The 25071-nt window shown below is 40.3% G+C and overlaps 1 protein-coding gene across 13 annotated transcripts in view; it reads left to right on the top strand.

Annotated features, from left to right (window-relative positions):
• LOC148871115 (ubiquitin-protein ligase) overlaps window positions 1-25071 on the top strand; it is an 87229-nt gene that overhangs the window by 5143 nt on the left and 57015 nt on the right. For all 13 annotated transcript variants that reach the window (XM_088973930.1, XM_088973931.1, XM_088973932.1 and 10 more), the window contains exons 6-12: window positions 7709-7797; window positions 7877-7982; window positions 12610-12646; window positions 12757-12905; window positions 16304-16829; window positions 17218-17496; window positions 17855-18000. In XM_088973930.1, the coding sequence (XP_088830056.1) occupies window positions 7709-7797; window positions 7877-7982; window positions 12610-12646; window positions 12757-12905; window positions 16304-16829; window positions 17218-17496; window positions 17855-18000 (1332 nt within the window). The remainder of the gene's footprint in view (window positions 1-7708; window positions 7798-7876; window positions 7983-12609; window positions 12647-12756; window positions 12906-16303; window positions 16830-17217; window positions 17497-17854; window positions 18001-25071) is intronic.

The raw sequence follows: 25071 nt of genomic DNA, 5'->3' as shown, positions 1-25071 counted from the left end.
TTTAAGAAAGTTGATTGAAAGCTCATAATTCCCTTCCAAACAAAAACCCCATCCAATGATTTCACGTCCTTTGATTCCCACCCAAAATTTGTAACACCATATTTGCATGACATCACCTTTCTCCATAATTAATTTCTTTACTCCCTAAATCTTTAGAGCCACTTCCTTAACAATGCCTTATTAAAAATCTTTATTTTCCTTATTCCAAGACCTCCACCCTTTATTATTATTATTATTTTGGATAGGAAATGGTAACTTTCATTAATATAGATTTAGATAGTACATAGGTCCAGGGTATGGACTCCTCCCATTGAAGGGGTAGGCGCAGGTTCAGTATCTTGAAGCAGTAATAGGAGTGTTTGAACTCCATCTTCTTTTGATACCTTTACCTGTGATTCATTTTTCTCATCCCTTATTCAGCTAAGTGATAGTCATGGATTGTCTTTTCCGGTAAAAGACATCTGGAGTAAACCTATTCCGCCTAGAATGGGTGGTTTCTGTTGGGAAGTGTATCTGGAAAGAATCAATACCTTGACTTACTGTAAAGAAAAAGACCTAGCTGGTGCCTATCCCCCCCAATGGTGCGCTCTTTGCCAGGTTAATGGTGATAATTGCTATCACTTATTAATCTCCTGCCCCTTTTTCTTCAATTTGGGATTGGTTTCTCTCTTTGTTTGGGTGTAGGTGGAACCCTTTGTCTAATGTACAAAGTCTATTTGCTCCAATTTTTTTAAGGTGGCCAAAGAAGAAGAGAAGAATGTTGTGAAGGTGTACAAGGGCTGTAGTTTGCTGGACAATTTTGGAAGAAAGAAACCAGAGATTTTTTCTTGAGAAAAAGGTAGGGATGCTATTATTGAAGCCATCACTATTGGAGTGGTCCATTAGGCGAAGACCTTGGACCTCTTTAATGACATTCCTGGTGGTGATTTGATGAGGAAATTGACAGAGGTAGTTGATTCCTCTCCCATTAAGGATGCTGTTTGGCCTTGTTGATCCTCACCATATGAAGGAGTCATTAAGCGTAACTTTAATGGAAGGTAGTGAAGGTAATCTGGGTCCGTCTAGCAATGGAGGAGTCTTTAAAAATGAGGAGGGAAAAGTCATTGTGGCCTGTTCAGGCCCAATTGGAATAAGTGATTCATTGAGGGTAGTTAGAAAAGCTTACGAGGGATTTTTTATGGGAATTGGGGGATGAGAAGAATGATCACTTGGCAAAATGGGAACAAGTTAATAGGTCTAAAGAGAAGGGTGGGCTTGGGATAGGAAACTTAGGCTAGAAGAATTCAGCTCTTCTAGGAAAGTAGTTGTGGAGATTTTCCTTAGAAAGAGAAATGCTTTGGCACAGGGTTATTGAAAGCATATGTGGACAGTTGGACAATGGCTGGGATGCAAGGTAGCCCCAATGAAACTTCAGCCTCTCCTTGGTAAGCAATACATGAAGTATGCCCATTATTTCTTAAGTCTTAACCTTATACGCTATGATGTAGGGAATGGACTTGTAGAGAACACTGATGTGGGCCCCACAGCTGTGGTCCCCACTGTGTTCGTAGGACAGTATGTGTAATTATTTGTTTCAGTCATGGTAGTGTCAGATGGTGGTCAGTTTGTTATTTCAGTTGTTATTTATTTCAGTTTTTTATTTTCTTTATTTGTCATGTAAGTACTAAGGGCAGATCTGTCCTTTTCCCTATGTACTGAACATAACCTATAAATACTAAGAGAGTGGCGGCGGCAGATTATTCTGAATCTGTCCCTTCTTTCAACCTTTGTTTCTCCAGTTCTTCTCCTCTCTTTTCTCCGTTTCTCTTCTTTTCTTCTACTTTTCCTAATCTGAAATCTATTAGGGTTCAAGGCTGATTGTAGTCTTGATCGTCTACTTGGTATCAGAGCCTATCTATGTAGGGTTTCTCATGTGAGTCTAGTCCAGCCGACCACATGAGAACCATCTAGGGTTGGAAGTTTATGAAGAAGTATATGTTGGCTGATTCTTGGAGGTTACCAGAAGAGGTTCGCAGCTGTTGAAGACTTGCCACGGCTTGCAGAGTGTTGGTAATCAGGAAGAATCAGAGAAGGCTAGGGTTCAGGCAACCTTGGAAGGTAGTGAACAACATTCTTTGGGTAAGTCTTATTTATTTTCTAGAGACTGCTATCAGTCAAGATAGGTTGGACCTATCTAGAAGGAGTGGCCGAACTGTTTTAGGGTTTTCTCTCAGTTCTAGGGTTTGATATTAACCTTGCGGTAAACCTTTCTGTTGGGCCGAACTCTTGTTATCCTCTTGGAAAGTGCTTGTTTTAGGGTTTTTTCCCAGAGGTGATCAGTTTTAGGGTTTCACATTGACCCTACGACAAAACCTAACTGTATGGATTGCTTGGAAAGTGCGGCTGAGCACTTATTTCAGACCTACGATTGAAACCCTAATTCTGTTCCAGCATCTCAGATTGCTCTCTAAGCTGGTTTCAGACCTGTTTTTTGGTTTCAAGCTCTTTTTGGGGGTGAAAACTTGTACGAACTGCTTGGTACTGTGATTGCTGATTGGTTTCAGATCAGACCTGCACTAGTTTCATGCATATACCGTGATTACAAATTGGTTTCAGATCAGACCTGCATTGATTCCATACTGATTTCTGATTGTGATTGATTGTCCAAGTGCTGTTTTCTGTTGTAGTGACCTTAACAGTTCGTACCTATTGGTTCTTGACCAAAGATGGAGTTTAAAAATCAGGGAGAAGGTAGTCTTGGGAACAACAGTTATGGTAGTATATATGAAACTGGGTTTCAGATTACAACTGTGAGATTTGACGGGTCAAACTACTTGGAATGGGCCCAATCAGCCATGATGGCTATTGGGGGAAGGGGAAAACTGGGCTACCTCTTGGGAGATGTGAAAGAACCTTCCAAGGAGGACCCGATGTACACCAAGTGGGTTCAAGAAAACTATTTGGTTATGGCATGGCTGTGTAATTCTATGCAGCCACATATAAGCTGAAATTACTTATGGGCCAAGACAACCAAGGAGATATGGGATGTTATGAAAGAAACCTATTCCCAACCCCTTAATGTTGCCAGAGCCTATGAACTGAAGTGTAAAGTGAATAGTCTTAAACAAGGTGAGAAACCAGTTTCTGTCTACTTCTCTACCTTGAAATCCCTATGGCATGAGATTGATCACCTAGAGACCCTTAAGTGGGAGAGTTCCAGAGATGCATAGACTCACTGAAAGCAAGTCGAGACAAATAGGGTGTTTGAATTTCTGGCTGGCTTGAATTCAGAGTATGACATTGTGCGACAACAGATATTGACCAGAGATAGTGTGACCCTCTCTCAAGCATACTCCCTGGTGCATAGTGAAGAGACCAGGCGGAAAGTCATGATGCAACCTCAACCTCTTTCCCTAGCCCTGACAGCTGTTAAACCTAAGTCAGGGGGTGATCCAGAAAGGGACAGGAAGAAGGAAGATAAACGGGATCTGGTATGTGAACATTGCAAGAAACCCAAGCACACAAAAGATACTTGTGGAAGCTGCATCCTCATTTGGTCTCAGCAAAACTGAGAAATAAGAAGGGTAATGCTCATGTGCCTGTGAATACCGATTCAACATCCTCGTCAAGCACAAAAGGCACACCCCTAGAGACCTTAGTTGCAATTTGGGCTGCCCTAATATAGTTGGAAAAGGAAATTGGGAGTTCAGCTCAGCCATCTCAGTCACCAACGGCCCCTGCCACATCTGCCTTTGCACATTCAGGTACTCGAGCCTTAGCTAACCATGCTTCAGCTCCAGGTAATACTGAACACTGTTGGGTAATAGATTCAGGTGCATCCGACCATATGACTAGCTTGCCATCATTGTTCACTACTTATCACTTGTCCTCCGATAGAGATAGAGTATCCATTGCTGATGGCTCTCTTGTTCCCATTTCTGGCAAGGGTGACATCAAGTTATCGGATACCATCTCTTTATCTTCGGTCTTGCATGTTCCTAAGCTTGATACTAACCTGCTTTCAGTCAGTAGTATTGCAAAACATATGAACTGTTTAGTAACCTTTTTCTTTGACCGATGTGTTTTTCAGGACTTGGAGACGAGGAAGGTGATTGGGACTGGCCATGAGACGAATGAGATCTATCTGCTCGGAGAGAGTTCTCGTTGGGAAGAGCCAGTGGATAAGAAGTCCTTTGTTTCTCAGTTTGTGAGTCCGGTTATGCTTTGGCATAACCGATTAAGTCATTTATCTTTCCGATCCTTGAAGAGTCTGTTTCCTGCTTTATTTGAGTCTGTTGAGTTGTCAAAGTTGAGATGTGAGAGTTGTGAGCTTGCCAAACATTGTAGAACATCTTATTCTTTGAGTAATAAAAGGAGTAATTATTCTTTTGATATTGTGCATACTGATGTTTGGGGGCCATATCACATCCCTTCTATAGGTGGGTACAGATATTTTCTGTTGTTTGTTGATGACCATACCCGTTTTTCTTGGGTCTACCTTATGCGTTCTCGGGATGAGGTTCCTGCTCTGACCCAAAACTTCCATCAGATGATTCTAACCCAGTTTGGGGCCAAGATCAAAGTTCTTAATCTGATAATGCAAAGGAATACTTTGCTAATCCATTGATCTCTTACCTCCTTCATCATGGAGTTGTTCACCAGAGCACTTGCCCTTATACACTACAACAGAACGAAGTTGTCGAAAGGAAGAATAGGCACATCTTGGAGGTGGATAGAAGCATTATGTTTACCTCCAATGTACCTATTCGCTTCTGGGGTGATGCCATCCTCACGGTAGTATATCTCATTAATCGAGTTCTTTCCCGGGTCCTTGATATGAAAACCCCTTTTTCCCTTCTATATCCATACGAAAGTTGTTTACCATTCCCCTTAAAACTTTTGGTTGTACCTGTTTCGTCAGCTTCTCGAGCCCCATCATTCCAAGTTTGACCCTAAGGCCTCCAAATGCATTTTCCTCGGCTATGCACAAGCTCAAAAGGGTTATTGCTACTATGATCCTATTTTTGGGAAGAAGTTTGTCTCCATGGATGTCACCTTCTTTGAGGAGACACCCTTTTATCCTAGGGTTTCTCTTTAGGGGGAGAGTAGTGAGAGTGGGGATTTGGGTCTTTTTCCTCAGGGGGAGCACAGTGGGAGTGGTGCTGTTCCTTTACCTATTCCATTGGGTGATGAAGGCTGTAATGGTGAGGGTGGTCAGAGGGATCAGGAGTTGAGAGTCTATCACAGGCGATGCAGGCAGGTTGATCCCAGTCATCGGTAGTCCAGGCCAGTTCCAGTTCCTTCTGCGGCTCCAGATCCAGGTATTACAGTCCCAGAGCCCATTGAAACACCTTCCACTGTTTTTTTACCTCCTACGGATGACCTTGACCTCCCTATTGCCGTCCGCAAAGGGAAACGACATTGCACCACATCTACAACTCACTGCATTTCCCAGTTTTTATCCTATGATCGCTTATCTCCTTCTTACCGGTCCTATCTCACTTCCATTGCCAATGTCCCTATTCCAAGAACAATGCAAGAAGCCTTATCAGTTCCAGAGTGGAAAGATGCAATGTAAGTTGAAATGGATGCCCTATTGAAAAATAATACTTGGGCGCTAGTTGACCTACCCAAAGGTAAGAAACCGGTTGGATGTAGATGGGTATTTACTGTGAAGCATAATGCTGATGGCTCCATTGAAAGGTACAAAGCCCGGCTGGTTGCAAAGGGGTTCACCTAGACTTATGGTATAGACTACTTGGAGACCTTTGCTCCAGTAGCCAAGATGGCCACCATCCGAGTTCTGTTATCCCTTGCAGCAAGTCATTCTTGGCCCCTATTCCAGATGGATGTTAAAAATGTTTTTCTGAATGGAGACTTACAAGAAGAGGTCTACATGCAATTGCCTCATGGATTTTATGATATAGAGACAAGTAAGAAGGTTTTCCGATTGAACAAGGCATTGTATGGTTTGAAGCAGTCTGGTTTGATAGATTCAGACTAGCCCTTGGAAAATTCGGTTATGTACAGGCCCAGTCAGATCATACACTGTTCATTAAGAGGGTGGATTCCTCTCTGGCCCTGCTTGCTGTGTATGTGGATGATATTGTAGTGACAGGAAATAATAGTAGTGAGATTGAGTCCCTCAAACAGCTCATTCATCAAGAGTTTGAGGTGAAAGATCTTGGTACACTACGGTATTTTTTGGGTATTGAGGTTGCTAGATCTAAACAAGGAATCTTTATCTCTCAGAGAAAATATGTTCTGGATCTGTTGGCGGAAACTGGAAAATTAGGTGTTAAGCCTACTGATACACCCATTGAATAGAATCACAAGATTAGTGCAGAGGGCGGGGAGCCTCTTGAAGACAAAGTTATGTTCCAACGATTGGTTGGAAGCTCCTATATCTCTGCCTCACTCGGCCAGATATCAGTTATGTAGTTAGTGTTGTCAACCAGTACATGCATTCCCCTAGAATTATTCATCTTCTTGTGGCAGAGAGAATATTAGCATATTTGAAGAGACAAGGCCCCACATCTGTGGTCCCCACTGTGTTCGTAGGACAGTATGTGTAATTATTTGTTTCAGTCATGGTAGTGTCAATTGGTGGTTAGTTGTTTTTTCAGTTGTTATTTATTTCAGTTATTTATTTGCTTTATTTGTCATGTAAGTACTAAGGGCAGATCTGTCCTTTTCCCTATATACTGAACATAACCTATAAATATTAAGAGAGTGGTGGCAGCAGATTATTTGGAATCTGTCCCTTCTTTCAACCTTTGTTTCTCCAGTTCTTCTCCTCTCTTTTCTCCCTTTCTCTTCTTTTCTTCTACTTTTCCTAATCTGAAATCTATTAGGGTTCAAGGCTGATTGTAGTCTTGATCGTCTACTGGACTAAAAGTCTTGTTCTGAGAGGACCTCTAGATAGGTGAACTTCCACCAAGGATCCAATTTCCTGTTCTTTATGCAGTATCCAATTACAAATCTGAACCCATATCTAAGTTTGTGGTTTTCTCTGTCTCAGGATTAAATAGGGACTTTTAAGTTCAGAAAGGGTCTTAGGGAAATGGAGTGTGAAACTCTCATTCTTCAAAGCTTGTTGTGCATAAGAGACACATATTAGGAGATAGATACCAACACTTTCTTTTCCTTTAAATATATCCCAAGTGTTAATTTAAGGTGAAAACCTCCCAATAGAAAGCTCTAATCTTGGCCTCTTGGGTGGAATTGGTCTTTTCTGCACTGCCTTAATTGGTAACAAAATGCTTGGGTTAGGGGAGGAAGAAAGGCCATTGAAGAAGGAAGCACATGAGAATTTCCCAGAAGGGTCCATCATCCAGATTCTGCTATCTGGAGGGAAGAAATCAGTGAAGGCTCCATTAAGACACTCAAGAAGCTGTGCCACTGATGAAATCTCACTATCTCTTAGGCTTTCCAAAACTAAAATCCCACACAAGTCCAGACTCAGCATTCGTCAAGGTGGAAATGCTAGAAATTTTCATCTGCAAAATTTGTTTTTATGTTAGTAAATTATTTTCTTTTTACATTTCCAGGCTTTTTTCAAAGGTAATGCTGCTCTTTTTAGTTATTGTTATCTGATTTAGTTAAATGGTCCATTTATATACTTTTGTTAGACTTTGCATGATCTTCAATTTTATACATTCAATGTTGTGTTAATTTTATTTCTTCTTTTCCAATAATAGAAGCTGATATGTGGTAGTTTATCCTGCAGATGTGGGCTGTGTCGTGTAGTTCTTTTTCTTATGTCCCTTTTAACCTGTTATGTTCTTGCATAGAACACCCTCATCTAACAGTGGACAGGTTAGTTTCTGTTCTTTATAGTAGCTTGACTTATTTACATAAGAGTTTCAACAGGCTAACTATTTGCAATTTTCCTTAGTGAAAAGCATCTTTGTGAAGCACTTCTTGGTTGGCTCACTAGTAATGTGGGGTCAATGGAATTTTCTAGCAATACTGAAGATGACTATGGTAGCATCTTAGAAAAGGTACGTGATAGAGTTCTTATTAGTATAATCCCTGTTGTACTTTGTACTTGTTCTTTTTTTTTTTCTTTATTCTTTTTTCTCTTTCTACCTTGTAAGGGTATTTCTGTAATTGTATATATTCTAATATAAAGGAAGCTCTTTGGGGGTGGGGGTTGATTCATTCTATCGAATACCAAAACTTCAATGGGATGAGTGTTTGAAGGGTATAATGAATTTTAATCAGGATTTCATAGGCCTGGTTAGTTTTATTGTGGGAGCTGGATCCGGAGTGAGGTTCTGGGAGGATGATTGGAGTGGGTCTGGGAAGTTGTGTGAAATGTGCCCATGGTTGTATAGGCTGAGTGACCATCAGGTTTCTGTGGCCCAATGTTATGAAGTCACTGGTGATTAGGTGGTTTGGAGCCCTAAGTTTAGAAGATCCCTGCTTGATCAGGAGTTGGAGGAATGTGTTCTTTTGCTGGACAAATTAAAACAAACTAGAATCTCTACAACCAGTGAAGATGGTCTGTGGTGGAAGGAATGCAGAAATGGAAAATTTACAGTGAAATCATTTTATATGGCTCCCATCAAGGATATTGTAGTCAATGATCAAATAAGTGGAATTTGGGGAAATCCAGTCCCCCTGAGAATTGAAGCTTTTGCTTGACTGGCTGCAATGGATAGTGTTCTTACAACAGATCATTTGAAAAGTAGAGGAATCTGTCTGGTTAGCTATTGCTATATGTGCAAGTCAGATGAGGAAACTGTTTTTCAACTGTTCTTTTCCTGCCAGTTAGAAAATTTCATCTGGAGATTCTACTCCTTCCTCTTTGGGATTCCCATATTCCAGCCATTAACATCAGCAGAGATTTTCTCTACCTGGCCAAAGTTCAGAGGAAGTATGAGAGCTAAAATTGTCTGGAGCTGCATTCCCTTTGCAGTTTGCTGGTGGGAAAGGAATAGGAGGCTCTTTGAAGGAAAGGAAAGAAGTATTGAAGTGATTGTGTCCTCGGTTGGCAAACTCATCACAAGCTGGGTCATCTCTCTTCAAGAATTTGAGCAAATCAGTCCCAGACTTTGCTGAGAATTTTTTTTTTCGACATCCTTGAGATTCAAACTTGTAATTTTTTTTATTAAGTAAATAGCAAAAGTTTTATTAAAAAAAGAAATTACAGATCAGGGTGATAAGACAGCACCCGAAAACAAAGAAAACAAAAGAGCCTTCAATCAAACTAGATAACAGGCTGTGCATTACATATTTGATATTCCAGAATCTCTCCTAATCCACTCCCAAAATCCTCCTTTTTTTGTTGACTGAATTCAGGAAGAATCAACACCCATTCTACCACTGTTCTGCCCGCAGCCGCAACCATCTTCTCCATGCTACAAGCCTTGTCTTCAAAAGTCCCGTTCCTTTCCTTCCATATGTTCCAGCATATTGCAAATGGGATACAACTCCATAGTAACCTCACCCTCTTTCACCCAGATAGCCTGGCCATGTTGAAAAAATCTCTGCTATTGTGGTTGGATGAAATCCAGAGACCCTAAACATGGAAGTAAACACATTCCACAGGAATCTTGAAAAATTGCATGAAACGAATAGGTGAAACGTGTTCTCCTCATGTTTGCATTTTATGCCTCAGTGGAGGTGAATCAGCAGATCACATTTTTCTTCACTGCAAGTTCACCCAAAAGATTTGGTTCCAATTCTTGAAAATGGCAGGTTACAGCTGGGTTATACCAGAGCACATTATGGACTTTCTGCATCAATGGCAAGGAACAGATTTAAGTAAAAGGGTGTAAAGTTTATTGGCAACCAGTGCTACATGCAGTGTTGTGGGGAGTTTGGGACGAAAGAAACAAAAGCCTCTTTGACAACAAATTCAGGCCCCTTGAGGAGTTAATTCAGACATTACGTACCTTTGCAACCTCTGGATGGTGAACTCAGATCTGTTCAAAGGGCTCTAAGTCAATGATCTCCATAGAGATGCTTACCCCTTTCTATTTCTCCCTCACCTCCATCAAACATCCTTGAGACATCCCAAACCCATCTATGAAGGAGTGATGATCCTAAACTTCGATGGAAGTGCCTTAGGTAACTCTGGCTTAGTTGGTATTGGAGGCACAGTAAGGGATGAAAGGGGCAACATTTGTTGGACTTTCAGCGGTCCAATTGGTTTGGCTGATTACACAAAGGCTGAAGTGATGGCTGATCTCACAAGAATCAGAATAATAAAAAATTTGGGAATCCAGAATTTAATAATTGCAGGTGATTCAGCAAATACTATAAAATGGTTAAGAGACAAAGAGGGGGGATCTTGGAGATTGAGTCACTATTTGGCAGAGGCTAGGGACTCTTTAGACTGTTTAAATGTAAAATTAGTTTGGATTCCTAGGGAACACAATCATACAGCAGACGGCTTAGCCAAATGTGGTGTGTATTTGGAGCATTTGTATTTTTTTTATCAATAACAGTAATATTTGGAGCATTTGTATAGCGGCAAGCTTCCTCCTTTGTAATTTGTAGGGGTTCTTCCCCTGCTTTGTGCATCTTCTTGTGTACCTCTTCTTCCTTTAATGAATCCTGGTTAAATTTTCTCAAAAAAAGAAAAAAAAAGCGTGTCCTTCCTGCTCCTCACAAAGGCAGCATCTGGAAACCAAGTTAAAGCCTCTGGATTTCAAGTGATCGGCAGTCAAAATGCTGTTCATTGCTATCAGCCAAGCCAGAGCCTCCACTCTTGGAGGAACTGGGTTTCCCCAGATGCCCTTAATGTGATTCACATCTGAGACGGATCTGCTGAGAGCCAGATAACATGACTTTACTGTGAACTTGCCATTCTTGCACTCTTTCCCCCAAAGCTTGTCTCTGAGCTGAATTGTAGGTTTTCCACCCTCCAGTTTCTCTAAGAGAGAAATGCACTCTTCAACTTTTCTGTTCAATAAAGGCCTCTTGAATTTTGGGCTCCTCGTTTCATAGCAGCCACTGATAGTGACTTCAGCCTCTGTTAATCTATACAGTCTTGGACACAGGTCACAGAGCCTTCCCATCCCACACCACTCATCCTCCCAAAACCTGATTTAGATCCATCCCCAACTACAAAGCTGGTTAGGTCCCTAAATTCCTTATTAAAGGTCATGATCCCCTTCCACACACTCACCCCATAGGAAGTCCTCACCTTCTTTGATTCCCAACCAAATCTCACAGCTCCATGCTTCGGGAAAATGCCTTAGAAGTGATGACTTGATCTGAATGTGGGTCTGTGCTGGACTTGTTGCTCTATTGCAGATTTAAGGCTTGAGATCTAAAGGCAAGCTACTTTGTGCTCAGGTGCTGGCAGCTATTCTTTGGACAATCTGGTCAGAAAGAAATAGCAGAGTTTTCAACTCTAAGGCCTTGTTCGTTTGGCTGTAAATTACTTTCCTGGGTAAATGTATTTACTCGGGTAAGTGTTACCTAGGTGGATAAGTACATTTATCCATGTTCTTTTGCCAGATGGGTAAATGAGCGAATTTCCTAAAGGATTCCTAGTTGTTTTTATTTTGGCAGGGACATTTTGGTCCTACACAGTTTGGCCAGTTTCCCCCTCCATGGGTACGTAATTTAGCTACCTCCTAGGTGGGTAAAACTTTACTAGGTAAGTTGCCAAGGACTTACCCAGGGGAGAAAGTTTTGTTTCCATGAGATCCACAATTCACTAGTAAAAGAATATGGGGAAGTTTCCATTGATCAACTTTCCCCCCAAACTTACCCCAAACGAATGGGGCCTAAGGCAAAACCTGTGGAGGAACTCATCAATATAGCTGTCGGAAGAATTGGGTCTTGGGCCTGAGTCTCTAAGGAATTCCCCCTGAATATCCCATTGTATTAAGCTGATCTTGTACAGATGTGATGTATTCTGCCTGCTTTGGGTGCTTTTTAGTTTGGAGCTCTGGCATGTGTTTTTTGTATCATTATATCTCTTCATCAATAAAGTTTTACCTTTTCTAAAAAAAGTGCAACAATACAAAGCACGTTAAGTGGACAGACTTTATTCATGAGATGGTGGTGTCTAATGAAGGTTTGTCTGCCATTGTGACTTTAGATAAATAACTAATTGATATTTTGATGAAGGTTGTATCTAAAACCCAGCTAGCTAATGTGCTAGAGAAGTTGGGTATGGGCAGCATCTATGGACCAGCTTGTGGGAGGGTATTGAGAGAGAGAGGCATCTGACCTAAGGGATTATTATAGCTTGAGATAAATTGTAGCAAAGGGCATATATGTAACTTCTGTGCTAGTCTTCATAAATGAATAAAACAAGAGAATAAGGTGCTCTACACTATCTCATGTGTTTCCCCTAAACTCTTGCTCTTTTATTTCTTCTCTCTAATCTGTCTCATCCAAATACCACCTTAATCTTGTCTGGTAATGATTAATCAACTATAGAGAACACATGCAAGTTTGCTTGTGCCTTTATGAGTTTATGGTCAAGTTTGCTGGAGATTTCAGTGGCAGCGTCAGGATGAGAAACTGAGGCTAGAAAGGTTCTGAGATTCATTTGCCTTAGATTTACTACTGGAATGAATTCTCACATGTCATATAAAAGAAGTCTTCTTTTGTTAGTTCTTTCTTTCTTTAATAAGATAATTAACCTTTTATGTTGAACAGGTCCAACTTAACCTTTTGCCGTTGTGGTTTGCTTCAGGTATCTCATCTCTCCTTCTGTTTTACATACCATGGACATGATATTTAGACCACGTCCTTTCTTTATCAAAGCCATCAACAGTATTGGTTACACAAAGTTCTTGCTTGCAGGGAAAAGAAGGAATCACTACTTTTCTAAACTTGCTGATGAGAGCACTAGTGACATCTTTAGTCTCATGAAAGATCCATCCATGAGCTCTTGCTGTGTTCTAAGAGTTAGTGGACGGAACTCAAGGATTCGTTTGACAGAATACACTGAGGTGTGCCTCTTTGTTCTTCTTCTTTATTTATATGGTATTTTCCTGGATGGTTTGCATACTATATTTTAACCTGGCCATCCATCTACTATATTCCTTCTGATTGCTTTTATCTTTTTATTTCATTATGTAAGTGGAAGACCAGCAACAAAAATTGTATATTCAGCCTTCTCTTTGTTGTTCTAAGAGTTGGTGGCATTGCTTTTATTGGTGTTTGTGCAGATGTCAAATTTGAAAATCAATCTTGAAAAAAGTAGTATTGTAGGGATTAAGTTGGATGATAATATCCTAGAGTCCTTAGCTAGTTCCTTAGGCCTTCCTTTGGGAGCAAATCCAAAGGAGAGTAGATTCTGTAGTCCAATTTTAGAGAGGGTTGCAAAAAGATTGGTGGTGCGGAAGAGGAATTATATTTCTTTGGGAGGAAGAATTACATTAATCAAGTTTGCACTTGCCAATTTTCTGCTGTATTATCTCTTCGTATTTAGGATACTGTAGGAGGTTAAGAAGTTAGAAAAAGTTATGTGGGACTTGTGGGAAACAAGAGAGGGCAAAAAGGACCACTTGGTTAAGTGGGATATAGTTTGTAGTTGCAAGGAGGGAGGTTTAGGTATGGGTAATGTGGGTAAAAAGAATATAGCCTTACTAGGAAAATGACTCTGGAAGGAGAGAGGTTGTGGCACCAAGTGGTGGCAAGCATTTATGGAGTCATTGGGATCCTGGTGTACCTCCTGAGGCAATGTTGGCCTCACCATGGAAATCAATTCATGGCATTCTCAGCCTTTTTTTAAACTTGGTTAGGTATGATGTTTGCTTTGGGAACCTTATTTTGTTTTGGATGTGCGGCTCAGGACCTCTTTATGGGTGGTAATTAGGACTTTGGGTTTAGAAGGGGATTAAGGGATGGTGAGCTTGAAGAGGTGGCGACTCTACTGCTTACTCTTGAGAAAGTTTGTTTGGATCCCTCTAAACCAGATAGAAGGATTTGGGCCCACCACCTCTCTTCTCTCTACAACTATTCACTATGTAGAATTATGCTCTTAATAATGCAACTAGCTGCCAACTCAGTTCAGTTTCTATGTGGGGTGACTTGTAGGAAATGAGCTGGATGCAGAGAAGTTAGAAGCTTGGGTGATCCTAGAATGGGGCAAAGAAAGGGTAATAGGAGTAAGAAGATTAAGTAGTGGCCTTCTCCTGTTTATGTTTCACAATAAAGAAGTTGATTGGGTTTTGGATACAGAGAAGTCAAAATCCAGGGAGATTGACTTATGGTTGGGGAGGTGGTTCCTGGTGTTAGGGGCGATCAGTGATAGAAAAAGAAAAACTGCAGTGTGGCTTGGCATGGTTGGCTCCTCTGCATGTGTGGGGCGTTCTTACCTTCCAATAGATTGGGGAGTGTTGTGGGAAATTTCTTGCTTTCGATAATAGAAACAGGACTTGGGACAAGCTAGACATGGCAAGAATCTTGGTGGAGGTGGAAAAGGTCTCCAGTATTCCAAGTTCTTTGAGGCTTCAGTTTGTAGGAGAATGGTATGACCTTAGAGTGCTTTTAGAAGGGGAGGATAGGACGGTTGCATTCTTGCAAGACTGAAGCCAAAAGTGTCCAAAGAAAGACACGTGGGGAGGGGATGGGGCGATGAGTGGGGAAGCCCAAAAGTCAAATGTTGTGCTATGCTTGAGAAAAGGGGAACATGCATTTGCCAGTTTGAAGGTGGTGAGTGGGGTGTGTAGGGATCACTCTAGTATTAGAAAGAGGGGACTTTAAAAGAGGAAACTGGGAGAACAGGTTGGGGGTTTTAAAGGGGAGGGGCAAAATAGGAAAAAAGGGGGAGGGGAGGGATGATCAAATTGGGTTAGGCAGGAGACAAAGCTTGAAGGTTGATTTGGTTTGGGTCATCTCAAAGATTTAAGTGTAGAGACAATATGAGTTAGAGGGTTATTTTTGTCCTTTTATTTCTTGGGAGCACCCTTATATTGTGCTATTCTTGTACACTAGATCCTTCTTTTATTCTTTTGTACATTGCATGTATCTTAAGGACAGAATGGTCCTTTTACTACTTTAATAATAATATATTTTCCTGGGTATGGGTTGACACTTGGACACAGCCGAAAGTACTTTAATAATAATATATTCTTGTCCTTTAATAATAATATATTCTCATGAACTGACTCTGACATGAAGTAGGAAAGAAGAAGGCAGAAATCCGAAGGGTGAGAAGAAGATAGGGTGGTGGCAATCAGATGAAAGAGGTGGGGATGAGTGGAGACTGGAAACTTCCATGAGGATATTGTGAAAGTGAAGAAGTTTCTAGTTAAGAAGCTTGACATCAAGGAGCTAGGATTGCTCAAGTATTTCTTTCTAATTGAGGTAGCTAGGTAGGCTGGTATCTTTATATCTTAGTGGAAGTATGTCTTAATCTTCTACATGATACATGAAAACTTGGTTGAATGCCCTCAGACAGCAGAATTTGAGACTGGATGGTGTCAATGGTGACAAGGTTGAAGATAATTATCAAAAAAAAAAAAATGGTGACAAGGTTGAAGATGCAGATAGATTTTGAAGACTAGTAGGGAAGCTTATCTATTTTTCACTTATTAGGCTATATATTGTGTATGATATTAGGGTGGTGAATAAATTTATGCATTCCCCTAGTACATCACATCTTGTAGTGGTTAACCACATACGCTGTTACTTGAAGAGTACTCCAGGATAAGGATTCATGTTTAGAAACAATGGAAAATGAAGGTTGAAGTCTAAACAAATATTGAAAAGTTGAGCCAGATATGGACTCATTTGCATTGACTTGAATGATCCAGTTGACTATGGATACTTTTTATATTATAAAAGTAAAAGATTAATGTGCCTTTACATGGGTAACATTACATTTTAACTTCCTTCATACAGCTAAAACCACAGCTCTGAGGGAAACCCTGAATGAAAACCTTATTCCCTGGGCTTGAGGAATATTGGATGAGGATTAAAGAGTAACCTGAACATCAGTGTCTTGGAATTGGAGTTGGAGTTCTTGGAATCACTAAATATGTTGCTTGGAAGAGATCCAGCTCCTCCTTTTGCTACAGATATTAACTTATGTATCTTCTGAAAGAACTGTGTTTTCTGATTTTCAATTTTCAGGCAGACCATAAAGATCCGTTATAACAAAATTTAATGTGGAAAATTCCATATTGTTTTGTGGGTATACACTTGATAATCTGGTGGCAGTTATCTTTACCCACAATAGCATGATCCCTGTGCTCTAGAGTACATTTAATTGCTCTATCCAACATTGTAATCTGGTTATTTATAGAAAAGGTTTCCACCTCTGCTGCATTTTCTTCATGAATGTAATTTGTTTTACTGGTATGTGAACATAAAACTCACTGTTCTTCTTTTCCATGTATAGAAAGTAGACCTTTCAGGTTGTCCACAGATAACGTCAGCATTTTTGCTCTCAGAACTTCCCTGTTCATATAACATGGACCTCACATTGACAGGGACACTTAATCGGTCTTCGGTCAAGCTTCAATGTTTTGATGGGGCTAGGCATCTAATCTCTCAGAGTTTGTTCCAACTCTTGGCATTTGAAGCAGTCTGTGAAGTAGACGTATCCAAGTGCCCAAATATACATTTTGAAGCTGCAATTGAGTTATTCTGCAAGTCATTTCCATCTTTGAAAATATTGAAAGCTTCTTATTGCTCACACTTCAAGTTGGAAACTCTGTTTCACCTGGTACGAGAATGCCCATTGGTCAATGAAGTTGACTTAACCACTGATGTTAGTCCAATAATTCCAACACAAGTGTCAATAGTATCTGCTACAGTTGAGGAGTATCAAGAATTAGGTGGTGTGTCTTACAAGATTTTAAAAGATAAACCATTACTATCAAGTATCACAAAACTTGTTTTGAAAGGCCGAAGTGATATTGATGGTAAGTCCTTTGCCTGCTTGATACTTTTCCAAAGCAACAATTTTCTTTGAACATAGAATTTTGTTGTATTATTCGGTCAGCAAACTGTTACCAGCATGGTGTAGGCACTTTGAATCATGCCACTAGGCTAGTGGCTCCTATAATTCTGTCCTTCCTAGGAGATCTTACCCTCAATTTTTCCCAATTGAGTGGTTTACATCTATAGTGCATCTATGAATATGCTGTGAATAGGCTGTGCTTTTTTGTATATACCTAACTGGAAACTCAGAACATTCACTTGAACATCCTCCTTTGATTATTTCCTTCATGTTTCAGAAACTTCAATTATTTCCTTCATATTTTGGGATTTCATTATCTTACAAAATGTTTCCTTTGATGTTATTGCCAGATATGGACCTCAAAAAGCTCTCCTTGTTGTCTTCTTCCTTATCCTACTTGAATATTAAAGGGTGCACTTTGGTAACTGACATGGGTATATCCAAATTAATTTGCAAAAGCATGAAACTTCATTCACTTGTTGTTTCTGATACATATTTTGGGAGGAATTCTACTCTAGTTCTTTGTTCCGATTCTCCTTTGGATGGTTTTCCTGCGATGCCTTGTGAACTGAATTTTTCTACTTCATTGGCCTTTAGACTTCAGAAACTGCATATTGGTGGATGCAAGAGTGAGTTAATTTTTCCCTTTATTTGTCCTCTGTGTACGTATACAGATACTTGCATATATTAGTATATTACATATCATATATGAAAAATTTCTATCTAAAAAGACAACACCTCTAATATTTTGAGTCTTCGACATATCTTGCAAAATCCTTAGATGACCATAGCTTTTTAAAATAAAGCTCATTAGAATTAAATATTCAATATTCGTAATTGTTCATATATTTTTCTCTATCATATTCAACTATTAATGTTTTTCTACTAAAGATATGGGAAACAAAGAAAGAAAATGAGATAGGTTTAACATGTGATAAGACAACCCCATTTCAAACACCATGTAATGATGAATACTTTTCTTTGCAGATGTTGATGTAAGATCTCTGTTACAACTTATGTCCTGCACATACTCATTGAAAAGTCTGTGCTTGAGGGAGACTGTTGTTGATGATCATGCTCTTAATAACTTCTCAGGCTCTTCCTTGGAGAAGCTTGATATTTCTGAGACTATGGTATGTTATAGTGCTGAAGCTTGAAGTATTCATATTTTGTCTTCATAATAAATTGTTTAGTTGTAATTGGACAAACTACATTTGATTAGGGAAGTGATATCCTTCGCTTCCAGAGTGAGCATCTAGTTCAGATGGATCCAAGACCTGCTAACTTATTGGAAAATATTATCATGGATAGGGGAGGGGGTGTTTCTCGATCCATCTTGTAATGGGTTATATATTCTGGACTAGAGCTGCTTTTGATATCTTGTATCATGCATCTTTTTATTAGCAAAATAACTGTATTAAATAGCAAATGAAAATAAAAAAAAAACATATACAAGATGTAACTGTAGGGACAAGGGAGAAATAGGAACCCTCAGGCCCCATAAGGATGCCTAAACTTCTCAGATATGCAAGAAAACCAGACTTGGACACACCCTAAACTTCTCAGATAGAGAAGAAATGAAAAAGCATAGGACAAAATTCTCAAAGTCCTCTTTACATAGCGACATACCCAAATAATCTACTACTAACAACATTTGATCAGTCAACAAATAGAAACCTCTCAAGTTTTATGGCCCATGCAATACCCAAACACCTCTGGTTCATCCAAGACCTATGTTAACCATGACCATGAGAATAAATCATTGGGCGAAGGACTTTCACCTTCTCCCTTCTCTCAGATGCACTATCTTTACCTCTCACTCTCCCTCACCCCTGTTCTTTTGATTAACAGCTAATTCTTCTAAGTTCTCCCCAGTTGACATAGCTCTGGAGGTTTCACCAATGTTGTCTTCCCTACTTGCATTAACATCACTACCATCCTCTCTCCCTCTTCTATTAATTTAAACTTTTTTTTTGATTGGCAACTGTTATTAAATTTTATTAATTCATAAAAAGATGGTTTATGTACAAAGATGCCTTGCATCTCTATGCATTGGCGAGTCAAAACCTGCTTAACCCACTTTAATAATTGTCTTAAAAGTGAGACCAAGAAAGTTGTTCCCTATTCACTCCTAGTTTGGCAAGTGCATCAGCCAAACAGTTTTCTGACCCTTCGACCCACTGACAGGTTGCTTCAAGTTCTCTGGTTAAGTGCTTAATCTCTCTAAGAATCTGCGTGAACTGCCATGTTGCTCGACTGCTGTTTTCCAAAATTCCAACCCTTGCAGCACTACCGTTGAATTGCCTTCTATGATAATCTTTCTCAGTCTTAAAGAGTATCTGGACCTCAATACCTATAACACCGCCAAGAATTCTGCCTTTGCGGAGTTTCCCATTCCAGATGGTTCCGAGTACAATGCTATTATAGTATTACACTCATCTCTGAATATTCCACCTATTCCAGAGAGGCCAGGGTTCCCTATGTTACATCCGTCAAAATTCAGTTTGATGCAGCCATGCCTAGGTGGAGCTCATTGCATTTAGATCACTCTTTTAGTGGATGAAGAATTGGCTATTTGACTCCTCCACTTTCAGATGGCCAAAAAGAAGAGGTAGAATGCTATGGAGATGCACTTGGGCAGCAGTGCTTTGGGTGATATGAGAGGAGAGAAATCTGAGAATTTTTGAAGAAAAGAAAAGATGCAAGGAAGTGCTGATATCTTCATGATAAAGGTGACTTCATTGGTAAAATCTGTGGGATTGTTCTCAGATTTTACTGTGGATGATATCTTCAGAAATTGGAGGACAGTAGCTTCCTCTTCATCAACTAAAAAGGTCTTAAGAGAGTGGGATCTCCCTGATTCAGCTTCTTCAAATTAAACTTTGATGAAAGTAGTTTTGGCAACCCAGGAATGTCTGGAATTGGAGGGGTGTTAAGAAATGACAAAGGGACTGTGGTGGGGTTGTTCTCAGGCCCTATTGGAAGGGGAGACTCCACTACAGCTGAACTAAAGGCAGTGGTTTTTGGGATACAAAAGGCTATGGAGTTGGGAGTGAGAAAACTGGTTGTGGAAGGCGATTCCAAAATGATCCTAAGCTGATTAAAGAAAAATGAAAAGACTCCCTGGCTCTATAGAAATGAAATTAAGAAGCTTAAATGCCTTTCCAAGGACATACAGTTGTTAATACATTGGACTCCAAGAGAGGCAAATGGCTTTGCAGATCAGCTAGCAAAACAGGGGATTAATAGGGAACATTGTTTCTGGGCTCAGTTGTAAGGCTGGATAGTTAAAAGTCAATAGTTGGCAAACTCAATATTCGAGTGGGGTAGCTGAGGCTACTCATTTCTGTAATCTTTCTGAATTTATTAATGAAATCTCTTTTACGGATAAAAAAAAAAAGAATTGGCCACCTGCTGCCATCTTCTAAATATATCACCCATTACTGAATTGAGCAAACACATTTATTATGATTCGGCCTGCCCTTGAGTTCTGTTAATCTGATAACAGCCAAGAAGAGAGAAGAAGAAAGAAGAAAGAAAGAGAGAGATAATGGAGGAGAAAAGGAGAGAAGAAAAGTCTGGTTCGAATGAGAGAAAACATTACCTCTCCCATTCGGCCAGATATGTTTTATATTACTAACATAATGGAAAAGACACATGTGCCCCTACTTAAGTGAGGGGCACGAGTTCTAACATAATATTACACATCAGCAACCTCAACATAAGTATAAAGACAGAAATACCCCTACATACTCGACACTAACACACCCCCTCAAGCTGGTGAGTATATATCATATAATCCTAGCTTGTTACATATGTAGTCCACTCATCCCCAACTCAATGCTTTAGTAAATAAGTTTGCCCACTGGTTCCCTGTGTTAACATATGCAATGTCTATCACTCCACTCAACACCTTCTCTCTCACAAAGTGATAGTCAACCTCTATGTGCTTGGTTCTTTCATGAAACACTGGATTAGAAGAAATATGAACTGCAGCCTGATTGTCACAATAGAGCTTCATTGGAGTGTTAACATTGTATCCTATCCCCTGTAGAAGGTTCCTTAGCCACACTAATTCACAAGTGGTATGTGCCATAGTTCTATATTCTGCCTCTGCACTGCTTCTCGCCATGACTGTTTGCTTCTTAATTTTCCATGTCACCACATTACCCCCAAGAAAAATGAAATAGCTTGTGGTAGATCTCCTATTAGACATAGAACCGGCCCAATCAACATCAATATATCTTTCTATTTCAAGTTTTCCACCACTTTTGTATATCAAACCACGACCAGAAGCCCTTTTTAAATACCTCACAATTCTTAGAACCGCATCCCAATGAGGAACCGGAGGTTTCTACATGAATTGACTTACCACACTAACCGCAAACGAAATATCTAGCCGAGTAATGGTTAGATAGTTCAGTTTACCTACAAGTCGTCGGTATCTGCTAGGGTCTTCAAACACTTCACCCATATCGCTACTCAGCTTAGTATTTGTTTCCATAGGTGTTTCAGTTGGTTTAGCACCTAACAAACCTGTTTCCTATAGCAAATCAAGCACATATTTCCTCTGAAAGAAATTAATACCATGTTTAGACCTTGCTACTTCTATCCTCAAGAAATATTTCAATTTACCAAGGTCCTTTTTTTGAAAATGTTCCTGCAGAAAAGTCTTCAACTTGTCAATGCCCATTTTATCATTCCCGGTAATAACAATATGATCTACATACACCACCAATAGGATTTTTCCTGCCTGAGAGTCATGATTGAAGATTGAATGATCAACTTGGCACTGTTTCATACCAAACTTCTTTACCACCTCACTTAGCCTACCAAACCATGCTTGAGGAGACTGTTTAAGCGCATAAATAGTCTTCTTTAGTCTGCACACTTTACCATCCTCCCTCTGAGCAACAAATTCCCAGTGATTGCTCCATATAGACCTCCTCGAGCAAATCACCATGCAAGAAAGCATTCTTGATATCAAGTTGATAGAGGGGCCAATCATACATAGCAACAAGAGAGATCACAAAACGAACTGAACCTATCTTCGCAACTGGGGAGGTCTCTATGTAGTCAATAACATAGGTTTGGGAGTACCCTTTTGCAACCAATCTAGCTTTCAGTCGCTCTACACTACCATTAGGTAAATACTTAATAGTATAAACCCACTTACAACCGATAGCCTGCTTCCCAGGAGGAAGAGTGGTGAGGTCCCAAGTATGATTATGAGTTAGAGCTATGAGTTTTTCTTCCATTGCACGGCACCATCCTGGAGAGGCAAGGGCTTCTTGGACATTCTCAGGGACAACAACAGAGGATAACGAAGAGATAAACTAGCGATGGGAAGCAAAAAGGTGAGTGAGTGAAACATAATTAGAAATAGGATGAAGGGTACAAGTGCATTTATCTTTTCGCAAGGCAATGGGAAGATCAAGATTAAATACTGGATTTGGGGCTGGTGTGGGGACAATTGCCGGATCTGTCGACGTTGATGGAGTTGGAGGAGGAGCAACTGGTACATATGGGCGATGTGTATACACTTGACGGATAGGTGGCCGTTCAATAGGTAGTGGCACTGGAGGCAAGGACTTGGTCACAGCTGAAACAAGAGGAATAGAATCCGTAACTGGAAGAGGAAGAGGAGGAGGTGATGAGGAGAAAGAAACATCACTGGACCCCAAGAAAAACGGAGTAGAATCAAAGAAGGTAACATCAACACACAGAAAGGAACATCGAGAACTAGGATGATAACACTTATACCCTTTCTGGGTTCGTGAATAACCAAGGAAGATGCACTTAATGGATCGTGCATCTAACTTGTCCTTCCCGAGGCCCAGATTCTGGACAAAGCAAACACACCCAAAAACCCGAGGAGAAAGAGGAAACAGAGGCAAGGTGGGAAACAAGGTAGTGAATGGGGAATGACCATCAAGGATAGACATGGGCATCCGATTAATCAAGAAGCAAGAAGTAAGCACCGCATCACTCCAAAAGGGTTTGGGAACATTCATGTGATGCATGAGGGATCGAACTGTTTCCAAACGATGACGATTCTTTCTCTCAGCCACCCCATTTTGTTGTGGGGTGTAGGTACATGAGGTCTGATGTATAATGCCATGTTGGTCCAAGTATTCTTGAAATGATGAAGAGAAATATTCACGACCATTATCGGAACGAAAAATTTTAATGTGAACATCAAATTGGTTGCGAATCTCAACATAAAATTTTTAGAAGATGGTAAACATTTCACTCATTTCTTTCATTAAATAGAGCCACGCCATCCTTGAATAATCATCAACAAAAATGACAAAATATCTATACCCATTGTATGACATCACTTTATAAGGACCCTAAACATCCGAATGAACCAAAGAAAAATGACTCGACACTCGGTTATCAACCCTAGGACTAAAGGGAACACGATGGTGTTTCCCCAATTGACACGACTCACAATCTAAAACAAAAAGTTGACTCAATGAAGGGACCAAAGACTTTAAAACTTTCAGCGAAGGATGACCAAATTGACGATGCCATTGGAGAGGATGACTGGAGAGTTGTTGATGTTCTTCCACCATCGTCAAGATAATACAATTCACTAGTTTCATGCCCACCACTAATCTTCATCCCCGCCTTGAGGTCTTGAAAAACACACGAAGAAGGGTAAAAAGTAATAGAGCAATTGAGTGACTTTGTCAACTTACTAATAGACATGGTTAAACAGAAATTTAGGGACATACAAAACCGAGGATAAAGATAAGGGGGTCATGTTAACATTGCCAACACCACAAATGGAGGATGTGGAAACATTAGTAAGGGTAACAGATTGTGATGTTGAGCAATGAGAGAGGGAAGAAAACACATTTGGAGTTCCAGTCATGTGATCGGAGGCTCCAGAGTCAATAATACAGGGATTGGGTGTGGATGCCGAACAAGCCATACCTGAGTGTGCAAGAGTAGCCGTGTTTTGCTGAGATGTGGACTAGACAAACCTCTCATACTCATCACGGGGGACACTCGTCATCTCCTTCCTGGGAACATTTGTGGATGTAGGAAGTATCTAATCAGTTGATCGACTCTCCTGTCTGAAATTGTTGTCACTAGTCATGGCATGATTGGCTCAGGTTGAGGGTGGACCATGCAAGTCATAGCAATAATTAATGGTATGTCCATCCATACCACAATGAGTACACCTCCTTGGACCCAAACCATGTCCTTTGCCACGGGCTCCCCCTGAATGTCTACCTCCAGTACGACCACCACCATGGTTATATGTAGGTCCACCACCACCACTCCGTCCATATACCAGACCACTGCTACCACTACGGCCAGATTGAGCTCCCGAGCTCCACCTCTAACACCACGACCCCTCGATACTGCAAAGGCTGATCTATTGGAAACATTAGAGTTCTCAGTAGATCCAATGGAAATCCTTTGAGGTTGAGCAAACACCTCTTCTAAGGAAGGGAGAGCGGACCCTCCTAGTATTTGAGCCCGCACTGGTTCATACTCAAATTTTAGCCCCACTAAAAATTGAGTCACATCAAACTGTTCTCTTTGCTATTGCTGAATTTTGACATTAGAAGTGAGGGGGTGATAAACATTCAACTCATTACAAATGTTTCTCATACTAGCATAGTACTCCTCAAGGCTTTGATTGCCCTGTTGCAGATTAAAGTATTCCTGATACAACTGATATACTCTGGTTGTATTGTCTTGACCGGAATACAACTTCTTAGCATGGTCCTACACATCTTTGGCAGTGTCAAGAAACATGAAATTTACACTAATCTTGGGTTCCATACTATTCCATAACCACGTGATAATTTGTGCATCCTTTTGTTCCTAGTCATCATACTCATGAGAATCAGTGGAGGGTTTTTCCTCCCTTATGTGTTTCACCTTCTTCTTTGCCTTTAGAAAAACTTTTACAGATTTAGCCCAAGGTATATAATTCTCTCCATTCAGTTTAATGGATGTCATTTGAACATTCAGGTAGTCAGTAGGTATCATCACATTAGATTTGCTATTACTACTATCTCCCATTGCTGAATTCTATTATTGCTGAATTTGGCACACTACACACGAGACCACATCACACACTGATCACATTGGTTTCAACACTTGTTATTGCTGAAAATTGCACTCTTTACACCACAAATCCTAGCCCATGTTATGGACACACCGCCCGACAGTGCACTGTG

Source organism: Nelumbo lutea, chromosome 2, assembly GCF_056320005.1.
Source record: "Nelumbo lutea isolate HS-2025 chromosome 2, American lotus-T2T, whole genome shotgun sequence".
NCBI lineage: Eukaryota > Viridiplantae > Streptophyta > Magnoliopsida > Proteales > Nelumbonaceae > Nelumbo > Nelumbo lutea.
The sequence above is the reverse complement of the archived record's forward strand: the minus strand, read 5'-3'. Positions and strand labels throughout refer to the sequence as shown.